This window comes from Trichoderma evansii, assembly GCF_050947405.1.
Source record: "Trichoderma evansii strain SZMC 28006 chromosome Unknown GGI43scaffold_26, whole genome shotgun sequence".
Classification (NCBI taxonomy): Eukaryota; Fungi; Ascomycota; class Sordariomycetes; order Hypocreales; family Hypocreaceae; genus Trichoderma; species Trichoderma evansii.
Window position 1 is genome coordinate 98361 of NW_028145180.1, and position 13224 is coordinate 111584.

At 46.8% G+C, this 13224-nt stretch overlaps 2 protein-coding genes across 2 annotated transcripts; one reads left to right on the forward strand and one right to left on the reverse strand.

Moving 5' to 3' along the window:
* Nucleotides 1–2947: 2947 nt before the first annotated feature.
* On the forward strand, nt 2948–6518 carry GGI43DRAFT_218990 (uncharacterized protein). The gene is made up of 5 exons (XM_083200315.1): nt 2948–3482; nt 3596–4122; nt 4181–4477; nt 4537–4744; nt 4798–6518. Exons 1-5 carry the CDS (start codon nt 3251–3253, stop codon nt 6228–6230), a joined length of 2697 nt encoding a protein of 898 aa, XP_083056474.1. The 5' UTR covers nt 2948–3250; the 3' UTR covers nt 6231–6518.
* A 1-nt stretch (nt 6519) lies between these two features.
* Nucleotides 6520–8764, reverse strand: GGI43DRAFT_219024 (general substrate transporter). The gene is made up of 3 exons (XM_083200316.1): nt 8449–8764; nt 8030–8355; nt 6520–7964 (listed from the first exon to the last, which is right to left on the reverse strand). Exons 1-3 carry the CDS (start codon nt 8556–8558, stop codon nt 6739–6741), a joined length of 1662 nt encoding a protein of 553 aa, XP_083056475.1. The 5' UTR covers nt 8559–8764; the 3' UTR covers nt 6520–6738.
* Nucleotides 8765–13224: the final 4460 nt, after the last annotated feature.

Genomic DNA, 13224 nt, shown 5'->3' on the forward strand with positions numbered 1-13224 from the left:
CAAGTGTGGCAACGTTGGCCACTACGCCGAGGTTTGCTCCTCTGCTGAGCGTCTTTGCTACAACTGTATGTATAAATTCTCTCCACAGAAGAATGAATCGATGCTAACAATATTGGACGATAGGCAAGCAGCCTGGTATGCATATGCAAAAGTAATGCGATTACCTGTCATTCTTTAACAATTTACTATAGGCCACGAGTCCAACGGCTGCCCCCTTCCTCGCTCTACTGAGGCGAAGCAGTGCTACCACTGCCAGGGACTCGGCCATGTCCAGGCCGACTGCCCTACTCTCCGCCTGAGCGGTACCGCTACTGGCGGCCGATGCTACAACTGCGGTCAACCTGGCCACCTGGCTGTATGTTTACCCCCATTACGAGATTTCCAAGGATAAGGTACTAATAGCCTCTATAGCGTGCTTGCCCCAACCCTGGCAATGCTGGTATGGGCCGTGGCGCTCCCATGGGCCGTGGCGGCTTCGTCGGCGGCTACGGTCGTGGAGGCTTCGCCAACGGCCCTCGTCCCGCTACTTGCTACAAGTGCGGTGGCCCTAACCACTTCGCTCGTGACTGCCAGGCGCAGGCCATGAAGTGCTATGCTTGCGGCAAGCTCGGCCACATCTCCAGGGATTGCACTGCCCCCAACGGCGGCCCCCTGAACACTGCTGGCAAGACCTGCTACCAGTGCGGTGAGGCTGGCCACATCTCTCGCGATTGCCCCCAGAAGACCGCCAACACCGAGATCAACAACGAGGTTGTGGACCTTAACAACGTCCCTGCTCCCTCTGTGGCTCCTATTGCCCCCGTGGCTTAAGTCCGGATACGCAGTCTGCTGCTCTCCATACCTAGCCGTGGTTGGTGGCAGACCTTTCCCCCTTTTTTTAAGGGCAAGGACTCCATGAGCTGTAACAAAAGAAACAAAAGAAAAAAAAAAAAAACCTCTGGATTCTAGGCTGTATTTTGTTACGTTTTTCTTCTTTTTATTTCAAGTCGATGCAACACATTTTCCGTTGCATAGCACCCAGATTGTGCTTCCCGATTTCGGTTCTTTTTATTATATCTCCTTTTTTTTCCTATTACGGATGGTCGGCAACATTTCTTCTCATCATCGGCTTAAGCGGAGTCTTTCTTTGGCTTCAGATCATGTGGCGTCTGTTTATTTTTCTTCACTCTCTTATCGCAGACGTTTTCGTACCAGAGAAAGGCGACGGCAAAACATACATTTTACTGCAGCCTCACCTCCTGCGTGGCAAGGAATGAGCAAAATGACAGCGGCAGCAGCGACGATATCGAAAGCGTCAAAATTTTCTTTTTTCTTACACACATTTTCTCAGAATTGAAGAGCGTCCGATTTTGTGGGAGGCCCTTGGGTACGCATGGGCCTCTTTCGAAACGATTCCTGGGCAAAATCCCCCATCTTTCAAACGAATATACTTTGGATCACATCACTCGGAACTACCTACATATTACGGACTGAAACGACAGACGCTGTCACGTAGCTCTTGACGACTTAAAGACTTTAGGCACATGCGATGGATATACCCGCGAGGCTGTGTGTGATGTTGTGATGAGCTTGAATCGGCGGCGCTGCTCTGGAGGCCGCAAACGGTAACACTTGCTGCTGTTTGGTTTTAACTGTAGATCTTTGGTTTGCTGCTTGAGAGCAATCCGGCGGCAAGTGATGACTGTTACCTCCTAGAGTGAATGAGAGCGCGCGCGTGCGAAGGCGGTGGATGCAAGATGTCTTGAAGAATTGGCAGTTTGAGGATGAGTGGATAGGAGCTGTGCGATCCAACGGCTGTGCGGCAAATGGAGAATACGAGCGCGCCCCCAAGATTGATACAGGGCAATGGGATCACGGGCTTTGAGCAATACCCGTGTTTTCGGAGTGGTTAGCGTGGATGCCGGAGCAGAGGAGAGCTGGGAGAAGTGGAAGATGCAGCGATACAGTAAAATATGACAAGCGGAGAGGCGCAGATGAGGAAGATGAAGAAGAAATCCTGTCATGAAATACCCTTTATGGCGGCGGCGGCAACTGTTGACGCTGCGCGTTGCGTTTGGTGTGATGATGAGCGTGTGTGTTTGTGTAGATGTGTGCATGTGTGTGTTGTTTCGAGCCGAACGAGGGAGAGTTGACACGCAAAAGCGACTGGCGAAAGCGCGCGGAAGAGGCATGGTAGCCAGTGAGCTAGAGCTCAACTTTTCTTATTCCCTTTTTCGCACGATGAAACATTCGACGCCAAATTCCAGGTAAGAGTTAATTATGCAACGCTGGACGAGAGTGGTATCATCACATTAGGTGCTCACGCAGAGCAATATGAGGCTACTGACCCGTTGCAGACTCTTCTGGATTCCATCAACTTTTCCCTGCAGAAGGACTTTTCTTTGCCTTTCAATTTTGCATACAGAAGGTAACTCACTCTCCGGCATGTAGTCGTTGAAGCCGTACGAATTATCTATTATATGCACTTCTCTCCACGATTCCTTGGGCCGTATCATAGGAGCAGTAGTATCTTCCTGCAGGTGGCGGCTCTAATATCAGCTCCATGCGCATGAATATGCACCTACCAGAGAATCCACCCATCCATTCGGCCAATGCATCCAATAGCGTCAACGGCCCCCAACCAGCTAGAGATTTTCGTGGCATGTGCTGCAGTTACAGGCAAATACCGTGATCTAGACCAAGCCGGTGTATTAGCTACCGGCGTGCTTCCAGCGCGGGGGCCACTGTAATATAATGTAGCAAGCTTGTTACGTTTTTAGTTTTGCTAGACTGCATGTAGATACATATGAGAGGCGCATACACAGAGAGCAAAGGATCCAAGTCAGCCTCGTAGTCGTAGCTGAGCTGTGATGGTTGCCTAGCCTGTTGGCGTTGGCGCTGGTGTTGTTTCTAATATCAATCAATATTCTTTTTTTAAGCCGCCGCAGATGAGCGAATTTCATATATTCTCTTCTTTTTGCAATCTCTTTCAGCTGATCGTGACGCTGGTGTATTGAATGTGTTGATTTTGGAGTATTTGGTCTTTTGTGCCCATTCAAGTGCTGCACTGAGATTAGCGTCTGCTTCTTGGGCACATTCAGCTCTACCGCTTGTGAGACGAAGAGGTTATACGGACTCGTAGCTTGTATCCAGGACATCGCAGCTCACAAAAGCGTCTATATCGCAGCTTCTCAATTCTTCAGAAGACGCTTCGTTTGTTCTTTCCCTGCAGCTTTGCGCGTTTCGCCCACCCATAAGCGACTCATTCACAATGTCTTTCATCAACACCGACAGCGACAACAACAGCTTTGTATCTCATATCAGTATCCGCTCCAGGCGGTCGCGATCAAGACGGCGCATCTATCCGAGAAGCAATGATGACTATATGATGGGCCCTCAAGATCCCGTTCCGATACGGCAGAGAAGGGTGGCGAAGCAGCAGACGCCGCAGGAAGCGATAGATGAATTTTGGGCCAAATTTACGACAAAGGCGCCAGGCAAAGGTGAGTTTGTTCTTGCGTTGATTGGTGTGATGGGCTAGATCTACTCTGCTCTCAAAACCGCGATATTGTACCGTTACCTTTACTGACGATATGCACCTGCTCTATCTACTTAGCAACAACTGTGATACCACAAAACCCATATACTGCTAGAGTAGCTAGAAAGAATGCCAAGACTTCATCCTCATCAACTACCACTCAGGCTTCTTACGAAACGGCGGCGGCTATGTGCCGAGCCAAAGTCGAGAAGATTGTCCAGGAATGCCGCCGTGTCAACAAAAAGTATCGAGATCCGCATTTTGACCTCGAGGCCGATCTGAAGCTCGGTCGTCGAGACTGTCTAGAATCTCTCTCCAGCTTTGAGCCTCTCGACAACCCCCCCGGCAAGGATTTCCGACCGGGCAGCGCCAAGCGTGTCGTAGAGATTTTCGACAAGCCGCAGTTTTACATCGAAGGTCCGACAGCTAATGACGTGAGACAGGGGAGGGATGGAGACTGCTGGCTCATGTCGGCGCTGTGTACGCTGAGCAACAAGAAAGGGCTGATTGAGAAGTTGTGCGTAGCTCATGATCAAGATGTCGGCGTTTACGGCTTTGTTTTCTTCAGGGACGGCGAGTGGATTTCGGAGATTGTAGATGACTTTGTATGTTTCCCATTCTCTTGTACATGACGATGATTGCTAATGCTGATTATTTTTGCAGCTCTGTCTCACCAAATCGGATTATGATGAGAAGCACTGGGAGCGAGTCCTTTTTGACGAGCTTGAACGTTCTAATCCAGAAGAAGCCTACCGCAGAGTGTACCAGTCCAACAGCAGCGCCCTTTATTTTGCTCAGTGCCAACATCCTCAGGAGACTTGGCTTCCGCTTCTTGAAAAGTGCTATGCAAAAGCACACGGAGATTATGCTGCCATCGAAGGTGGATATGGAGGCGAAGGCATCGAGGACCTCACAGGAGGAGTTACATCCGAGATTTTTACCACTGACATTCTTGACAAGGTAATGATATGAATTTACAATCTATGCATGCGTTCTGTAATCAGCTAACAAGGTTTTAGGAGTATTTCTGGAAAGAGGAGCTAATGAAAGTGAATCAAGACTTCCTCTTTGGCTGTAGCACCGGGGTATGGGGAATGAATTGGGGCGAGAGGAAGGGCATCCTCGAGCTTCATTCCTACTCTATACAGAAGGCTGTAGATATTAACGGTAAACGGTTGCTTCGACTAAAAAATCCTTGGGGAAAGGGAGAATGGAAAGGCCCTTGGAGTAGGACACACCGTGGACTCATCAAGACTGAAAAATTGCTAACATACCAATAGGTGATGGCTCCAAAGAGTGGACTCCCGAATGGCTGGAGAAGCTGGACCATCGATTTGGCGACGATGGCGATTTTTGGATCGCGTACGAAGACTTACTCCAAAAATATCAGGCCTTTGAGAGAACTAGGCTGTTTGATGACAGCTGGCAAGTATCTCAAATCTGGACCACTGTCAACGTTCCCTGGATGCTGGACTATCATGACACTCATTTTTCTTTGAGTATTACTAAACCTGGGCCAGTCGTTATTGTACTAGCTCAGCTGGACGATCGTTACTTTCGTGGCCTTCACGGCCAATACCGATTTGAGTTGGCATTTCGTCTCCATAAAGCTGGGCATGAAGATTATCTTGTCCGCAGCCAAGCGCCATATCGCATGAGGCGCTCGGTCAACGTTGAACTTGATTTGGAGGCAGGTCAATACGACGTTCGAGTCAAGATTGATGCGATTCGCCTTGACAAAATTTTACCTATTGAGACCGTTATCCGAAATAACGCCAAGAAACGGCGAGAGAAACTGATGCGCATCGGTCTCGCGTATGATCTCGCACATAGCAAAGGTAGAATTGTGGAAACCCCAGAGGAGAAGGTTGCCAAGGAAGCACATGAGAAGCGCGTCAAAGATAAAGAGCTCCGCGAAGTCAAAGATAGGATTATTGCTCGTCGCAAGGATGATCACTATCTCAAGGTGAAACAGCACATGAGAAGCCAGAAGCAGGAAAAGAAACGAAAAGAAAAGCGGAAAGCTCAAGAAGCTGAGAGGCGGCCTAGGAATGGGACTAGAAGAGAGGAAACGGGGTATAAATACAATTCCTATGAGCAAAATGATAAATCAGACGAAAATCATGAGCTACCATCTTCGCTTAATGGAGCAGGATCATCAAGGGCAAGACGGAGAGTTTCAATGCCCAGTCCACCTGAAGAAGCAACTGATCAGCCAGGCTCGCTACCAGAATACGTCGACTTGCAGAAACCATCGCAAACTTCTCCACACTACGAATCTGAGAGCGATGACGGCATAGAGAGTCTATCTTCGTTATCTGATCTTTCTGATCGCGAGCTGGACTTGCAGGCTCAATCTTTTGGCGGCCAACTAAACAGACGTCCCGTTACACCATCGCCTCCAAAGTTTGAAGATGAGCTTGATGAGTTTGAGAAGGATCCTTGGAATGCGGTTGTCGTGATTGGACTGCGAGTCTACCACAAAGCTGACGACGAAGATAAAAACAAGGAGGTCATTAAACTCAAGGTGGTGCGTCCAAGCCCGTACATCGACTCCGACGACGAAAGCACGCCGGCGGCGGAGGAAGCCAAGAAAGAAGAACAAGATTCGAGAAGCAAGGGTTTGGATGTTGACGACAGTGCCAAAGATGCGACGCTGGAAGGTGGGCTAAAGGACAGGAAGAAGAGTATCGTTGGTAGTGGCGAGGCGTAGGCTTTATGATTTCTGTTTCTGCTTTACGATTCACGCCTAGGGCATTATACATTCACCGTTTGTTTTTCCTTCTTCTCTTTTAAGATTGGATATATGTACTTCTGGCATTGAAACGCGTCGTCTGGGGAGGGGCTGATGAAGCTATACCTAAGAAATATCTTTTGAGAACGACTTTATGCGGTATGATTATGAACTAAAATTGATGATACACGTTATTATACTAAATTGATTCTCCTGAACTATTTTACACCTAAAATATATGTGATATAGGTCAGAGCGTTGGTGGTGTTTATTGGAATATTCTTACGTATATATAAATTCCTTTTTTGAAACACGTACAACGATACTCCTTTGACAAAAAAAACATCAATGACCATAGAGCAACCCAAAACGCCCATGAAAACTATACATAAAGGGTATACTTAATACTCGCAACATTTAATTCTAGAAGATACATAAACAGCATTAAGATTAACGAAAATCAGCAATAGTAAATTCTTCCATTCCTCTATGCCGACTCACTTCCCTGCTGCTCAACGTGCGTCGAGTCCAGCACCACTGTTCCTGCATCCTCCTTTGGCTCCTCTCTGGCCTCACCGACTTCACCAACTACAGAAGGCTCGTGTCGGCGGTGTTCTTCCCAAGTCCCAGTAGGTGTCCACTTGGTAGACTTTCGAGCCACAGACACTTCGCTGTAGAGCTGATCCACTTGCTCCAAACTGAGACCCTTGGTCTCATAGATGAAGAACCAGACGTGGGCAATACAGATGAAGCAGGCACCAAACCAGACAAAGAAAATCTTGGACTGGAGATTGGCATAGCCTTGACCATAGTTGACCAGGTATGGGGTGGAGTAAGCGATGGCCCAGTTGAGGAGCCAGTTGGTGGCGGTGGTCATGCTGAGAGACTTGGCGCGTGTGTTGAGCGGGAAGATTTCACCGGTGACGACCCATGCGAGAGGTCCCCAAGTGCTGGCGAAGAAGGAGATGAAGATGCAGACAAAGGCCACGGCTGTCTGTTGCCCAGCCATATTCTTGACGAAGATGTCGCCGTTGTCATGCTGGCCTGTGGAGAGAGTGCCGCAAACGGCGACGATGAGCTGGGAGACACACATGCCGATGGCGCCGACGAGAAGTAGAGGGCGACGGCCCCATTTATCTATGGCTAAGAGTCCGGGGATGGTAGAGGCGACGTTGATGGCAGACGTGATCATGGCGATGGTGAAGCCACTGGAGACGCCAGAGTTCTGGAAGTATCGCGTGCCGTAGTAGAAGATGAAGTTGATACCAGTGAGTTGCTGGAGAGCCTGGAGAGCCATGCCAGTAAACTGGCGCTTGAGAATGGGAGGCCTAAAGCAGTCCCAGTAAGTAGCCTTGCTGACGCCATTCTCGTAGTCCAGGTTGGCCTTGATCTCGCCGATTTCCGCGGCGATTGCCGGGTGTCCCTCAGCGAGACGCCTCATGCGGGAGAGAGCAGCGGAGGCCTTTTCCATCTTGCCAGAGCGGATGAGATATCGAGGGGTTTCTGGCAGGAAGATCATGCCGACGAAGAGGACGAGGGACCAGGCGAACTGGACGGCTATAGGGATACGGTAGCTCCCAGAGTCGTTGCGGTTGGAGGTGGCGTTGTTGACGACGGCAGCGAGGAGGAGGCCGATGGTGATGGCTAGTTGGTAGGCGCCAACAATGGCGCCACGGATCCATTTGGGAGCAGTCTCTGATTGATACAGGGGAACTAAATGAGATGTGTTAGATGGTGGTGATGATGGATGTTGAAGATGGGGAGCTGGGTTCACTTACTCAAAGCAGAAATCAAGCCAACGCCGAAACCAGCAAAGAACCGACCAGCGAGAAACAGGGGGATAGCAGTGGAAATCGTCTGCAGAACAACGCCCAGGTTGAAGACCCAGGTAGAGATCATCAGGGCGGGACGACGACCAAAGAAGTCAGCGAGGAGGGGGGAGGCGAGGGCGCCGAAGAAGGTGCCGGCGGACAGGATGGAGACGATGGCCGATTCCTGGGAGGTGGTGATGTCGAGATCACCGCTGGAGTTACGGAAGCCTGTGCTGAAGAGGTTCTTCCAGTAGGGCATGGCCATGATGCCGCTGATGGTGCCGGTATCGTATCTGTAGAAGTAAAAGTCCGTGGTGAGTAAGAGAAGGTAAGATGGGATGAAATGAACTGATAATGCTTGAGAAAGGGGATTCGATTCGACCTACCCGTATAGGACGCCACCGAAGGCGACGAAAAATCCCATTGCGATGGCGGGCCAGGAGGCACCCGCTTCATCTTTGGGTTTGGAAATTTTGGCGCGCTGGAGGATATCCATTACGAGAGAAGGGGGATTGTTGGTTATGGAATTGAAGTGGTGTAGATTGAGAGGTTACGGGAGATGGCGATGAGTTCTCCAAGAGTGTGTGTATGTGTATGTGTATGTGTATGTGTATGTGCTTTGAGTAACCGAAGCAGATTTGCGTAACTCGAGTGTAATGTGTAAGTAAAAGGTAGCTGATGAGGGAGAGAGATGGCCTTCCCTTTATACTTTGGAGAAAAAGCCGGAGTCAGGACATCCAGGAGGAATAGAAGGGTACGTGATCAGTAAAAGACTATTAATTGGGCAATAAGGGGGTTAACTACATGTAGTCAGCTGGTAGATGGTACTCTAAACTTACGGGATACCCCCAAAAGTATACGGCGCCCATATCACCAATAAGCTCGCTCTAGGCAACGGGGCAAACGAGATGGAGGAGCGGAGCCGAAGCTATACTGAGATTGCGGGGGAACTTATGCGGAGGAGGACCACTTAATCACAGATCTGGGTGCATAGAGGCTGGAGAAAAACCTGGAGACGGAAAGGAGAAGTGTAACGTTGGTGGAGACTCGGCTGGACACTCGGTGAGATCGAAGCCAGAAAAGAACTTTACTAAAGCGTCGACAGCAGATGAAGACGGGTGGCGCTTAGTGTTGAGTTTGGAGCCGAAAGGAGGCGCTTTTTTAAGTCTTTTATGGAGATTTATAGTCGAATATTCAATGCTCAGTTTTACTAGGCGAGCGTATAAGCGATGAGGCTACGAATATACTATCGCCGAAAGCTTGCAAAAGGTAACTTGCTTTTTCTAGTTATTGTCAATTTGATTCATGACGACAATAAAAACGTGATATAAAAGTTTATATTATATGTAGCGAATATACTGAGTCAAGGGAGGCGATCTAAATCTTGCATGTGCGTATTATGATATGGCAGTAAAACCTGCTCCTACTTGCCACAATGCCGAGCGCGGATATCAAATTGACCTGCTAAAAGCCACTCAAGTTAGATCCCAACTAGTATTTTATTTTACTTGCTATAATTCGATAGCGGCTGAAAGCGTCTTGTTTTCTTTCATTAATAGCGGTCACAGAATACCCGTCATTGGTAGTTGGACGTGCACTGCATGCGGACCGCATTTGAGTAAGCCATTTCCGAGCTCGGGTTTCAGACTCCGCTACCGACAGGGCCACTTTGAATAGCGCCGCATGACTTACCGGCATCCTGCTAATTTGTGAGTCGGCTACATTCGCTGTGCCTTGTAAATGCTGCTGAAAAATAAATATTCTTTTGTGGTAGAAGCGGCCACGTTTCTGGAATCAAACATTGTGCTGAGTTTGAGAGCGGATATGAACATAGGCGCTCGGCGGTTCTAACAAAGCTTCTTCCAAAGGGAGTTAATACTGCTAAAAGCCCACATTGTACGTAGATGTCTGGGTCCCACTTCCGGTACCAGTGCTAGTGGCAGAGGCTTGTAATGGCGTGCAAGTTGACATGATGGAATATATAGATCCCGCGCTTGAGATGATCTAGTGGCGTTAACATATAGAAAGGCTGCTCGTTGTCTTGTTGTAATATGGTCGAGAGAAGAGAGAAAATCTAGAATCCTATGGGCACGATAATAAGATATAGAGTCGATAGATGGCATTTCTAATGCTACAAGCGAGTTCGGATTTCAATGTACAAAAGCCCAATGAGTACTCTAATTATAACGCCCCTTTGGTTTTGCCGAGTGGCTCACCGTGGAAACTTTCCACCACCCATCGCGCCAAGTTTAAAATGTGCTCACAATTTTCCTTTGTATACGGAACATGTCTGTCCTTTGCCGATACGTATATTGCGAACATCTATTTTATGCTTTAACGTTTAGAAGATCAATCCTAGGCATAAAATTCGTAGCTATAATCGCGATCTTGCCTTACCGCCAAGAGCTGGCTGGTTTGTTGTCGCTCATGGTGGAGATACGCCTGATCATTGATATATTTGCGGGGCCTACTCTTATTGGGCCAAATACTACAGTAAATAAAAAACTGTATAAAAACTGTTTCCTTTCGCTCCATTTCTATTTCTTTCTAGTGAACAACACCGTAATGTGCCGGAAAATGATTGCTTTACTTGTAAAAACGATAAGCAGCACTAATGACCATAGACGCAGAGGAAGAAGAAGATTGCTTGGAAAGATCATCACATTGGTCAAATTATTCAATTATTCAATTCAGAACAAACTGGGTTTATTTCATTGCCTCTTTCTATCTATTTAGCGACGGCCGTACACACTGTATCTTATGACCTGGTTTAATAATGCTAAACCCGTACCAAAAATGAAAGCAAGTCGCACTCAAACATGTTAATTATCCTCCACAAAATTGCATCCCTCTTTAGCTAATCCATTCTTATGTTTCTCCAACCGTTCTAGCCACTACCAGTAAAGGGAGGGAGGATACCTCAGAGCCAAATGTATTGAATGCCCATGTAGTCACACTCTGAAAACTTGCCGAGTTGACGACAGCCTGGAGGATATTCGCTTACCCCTTTTTCAAAAACCGCCAAATGGTCATTCGAATTCAAATTTGGGATTTTTCGCATCAGCAAAGTAGATTTCGACTTTATAAGAGCCTTCTGCATCATTGATGTTGATGATGGCATATTCTCCATTTTTTCCAACGGTTTCATCTCTCTCCCCCTCAAGTTTATTACGTATGAAGACTATTTGGAACGTACGAGAAAACTCTTGAAGATCTTTTACCGTTGGGCCTGCCACAGAAAAAGCAAGAGGATAATCACCTCCCGAGACTAAAGCTACTTTCTCGAAAAGAGGGTTGAGGGCTCCTTGACAGTGGGCCTTTCTCTTTGCGTAGATTTCGGCCATTTTGAATATCTGCTTGTGGCCTAATTTGCAATATTTTATTGTCTTCGAGATTGATAAATCGAGCTATTGCTTGTGCCAAGTTTGCGACTTGTAGATTCTGAAGATGTAGCAGGTATCAAAGTTGAATACTGTTATTTAAAAGGAAACCAGGAAGTCAAGTAATTTAGTTGTTGAGTATCGATTATGGGTTGTTTGGTACGAAAGCTAGAAATGCAGCTTGGGGAGCGAACCATCAAGCTTTATATCTCTGAAGTTATGGTTCAAAAGTCGTTCTTCAAAGTAGGATACTGATTGTGCTGTTACTCACCGGCGTTTGTATTAATGATGTGCAGACTTTGTCCCATCCTAGTAGCACCAATAATGCTATAGATGAAGTGACTTTGAATTGTTCAACGACCTGTAGTGGCGCTTTGCTCAAAGACATGATAGTATTTCAGAAAATAAACGACTCATATATAATATGCTCAGAAAGGACACAAGCTTTGCACAATTTTTTTTTTTTTTTGTTTTTGAATACACTCTTTTGACAGACTCCGTAATAGCACATGCCGAAATTGAACACCCACCAACAACTGTGAGGAGCCTAGAACTCATCATAGGTAGGTATAATAGAATAATCAAGATAAGTATCATATACTATATGCCACAAAGAAATGTTTGGACAAAAGAATATAACTTATGAAACCTCCAGCCTGTTTCTTCCGGCCTAGAGGGAGTGCAGTCGCGAACTAAATCACTGCCCGCACTTGGATTGGGCCGCGACCACCCGCGCCACACCACTCCTTTGAAGCTACATGGTAATGAATGAGCCCAGAAGCACGGACAGGGCAGAGGGGTAAAATTTTTTAAAAAAGGAAGAATATTGAACCAACAGAGCGTAGCAATATTGATACGGACAATGCGAATTCTTCGGCAAATATTTGTGATTGCCAAGTCAATGGCTAGCGCAAGCTCCCTCTGGTACGACACCAACTGGAAATCTAAAGGTGTTCATTTACTGTATCAACGTTGTTCTCTCTCTACTAACAAATGTTATGAATCATTTAAACGTTGCCTGATGTGCTATTTTGAATAGCCGCGATACGGGTTGTTGGAATATACGAATTCGCACTCCTTGTTTACACCCTTTCACTTCGTGTCTTTTCCACCTGTGCTGTTATTCACAGAAACTTATTAAATATGAGCAGACAACTTATGAACAATATTATTGATTTGTTTTCTTTTTTTTTTTTTTTTTCACTGCCAAAGTCATATTCAAAATGTTCTTCGAAGGGTGACGCACGGCAAGCCAAGTAACAAGGGGTGAAGATACGATCTGGTTAAAATCGCCTCGACATATGAATTTGTAAATTGTCGCATCATAGAACAAGTAAAAGATCCATGTAGCATTTTTGAGTTATTTTTCTCTCATAGACAAAAATCATGGCCAAAAACGTTTCTATTTCAAGAACAAACTGTCTCGCTGGTTTAACTTTGCATGGTACCTCAACAAGGCAGTATTCACGGCAATATCCACCTGTTGGCGGACGAAAGCAAAGCTGAAGAAGACCTGGATTTAGACCTACTGTAATTCACCGCTGAAAACGCATTAGTATTACTGTGCCACAAAAGTTTTGACTCGTTACCCCATGGAATGCTCAACTCTAATCTCAGCTCCAGGGCCAGAAATTGCTCTCTGGCAGCCAACAGAGTTTCAAGTAAAGGACATGCCACCATGGTAAATTTGTTTAAAAATGATTAAGAATAGGTCCTAGGCATCCCTCTGCCGCCAAGTTAGAGCTATATTTATCTCAAAGCTTCTCGTATTTTCTTTTCTAT

Bases quoted from the DNA above. Each gene is read 5' to 3' on its own strand.
- GGI43DRAFT_218990 (XM_083200315.1), top strand. From the start codon at position 3,251: ATGTCTTTCATCAACACCGACAGCGACAACAACAGCTTTGTATCTCAT. The intron at 4,123-4,180 runs GTATGTTTCCCA...TTATTTTTGCAG, and splicing joins CGGAGATTGTAGATGACTTT to CTCTGTCTCACCAAATCGGA. The intron at 4,478-4,536 runs GTAATGATATGA...ACAAGGTTTTAG, and splicing joins CCACTGACATTCTTGACAAG to GAGTATTTCTGGAAAGAGGA.
- GGI43DRAFT_219024 (XM_083200316.1), bottom strand. From the start codon at position 8,558: ATGGATATCCTCCAGCGCGCCAAAATTTCCAAACCCAAAGATGAAGCG. The intron at 8,356-8,448 runs GTAGGTCGAATC...TTACTTCTACAG, and splicing joins TTCGGTGGCGTCCTATACGG to ATACGATACCGGCACCATCA. The intron at 7,965-8,029 runs GTAAGTGAACCC...CATCTCATTTAG, and splicing joins TGGCTTGATTTCTGCTTTGA to TTCCCCTGTATCAATCAGAG.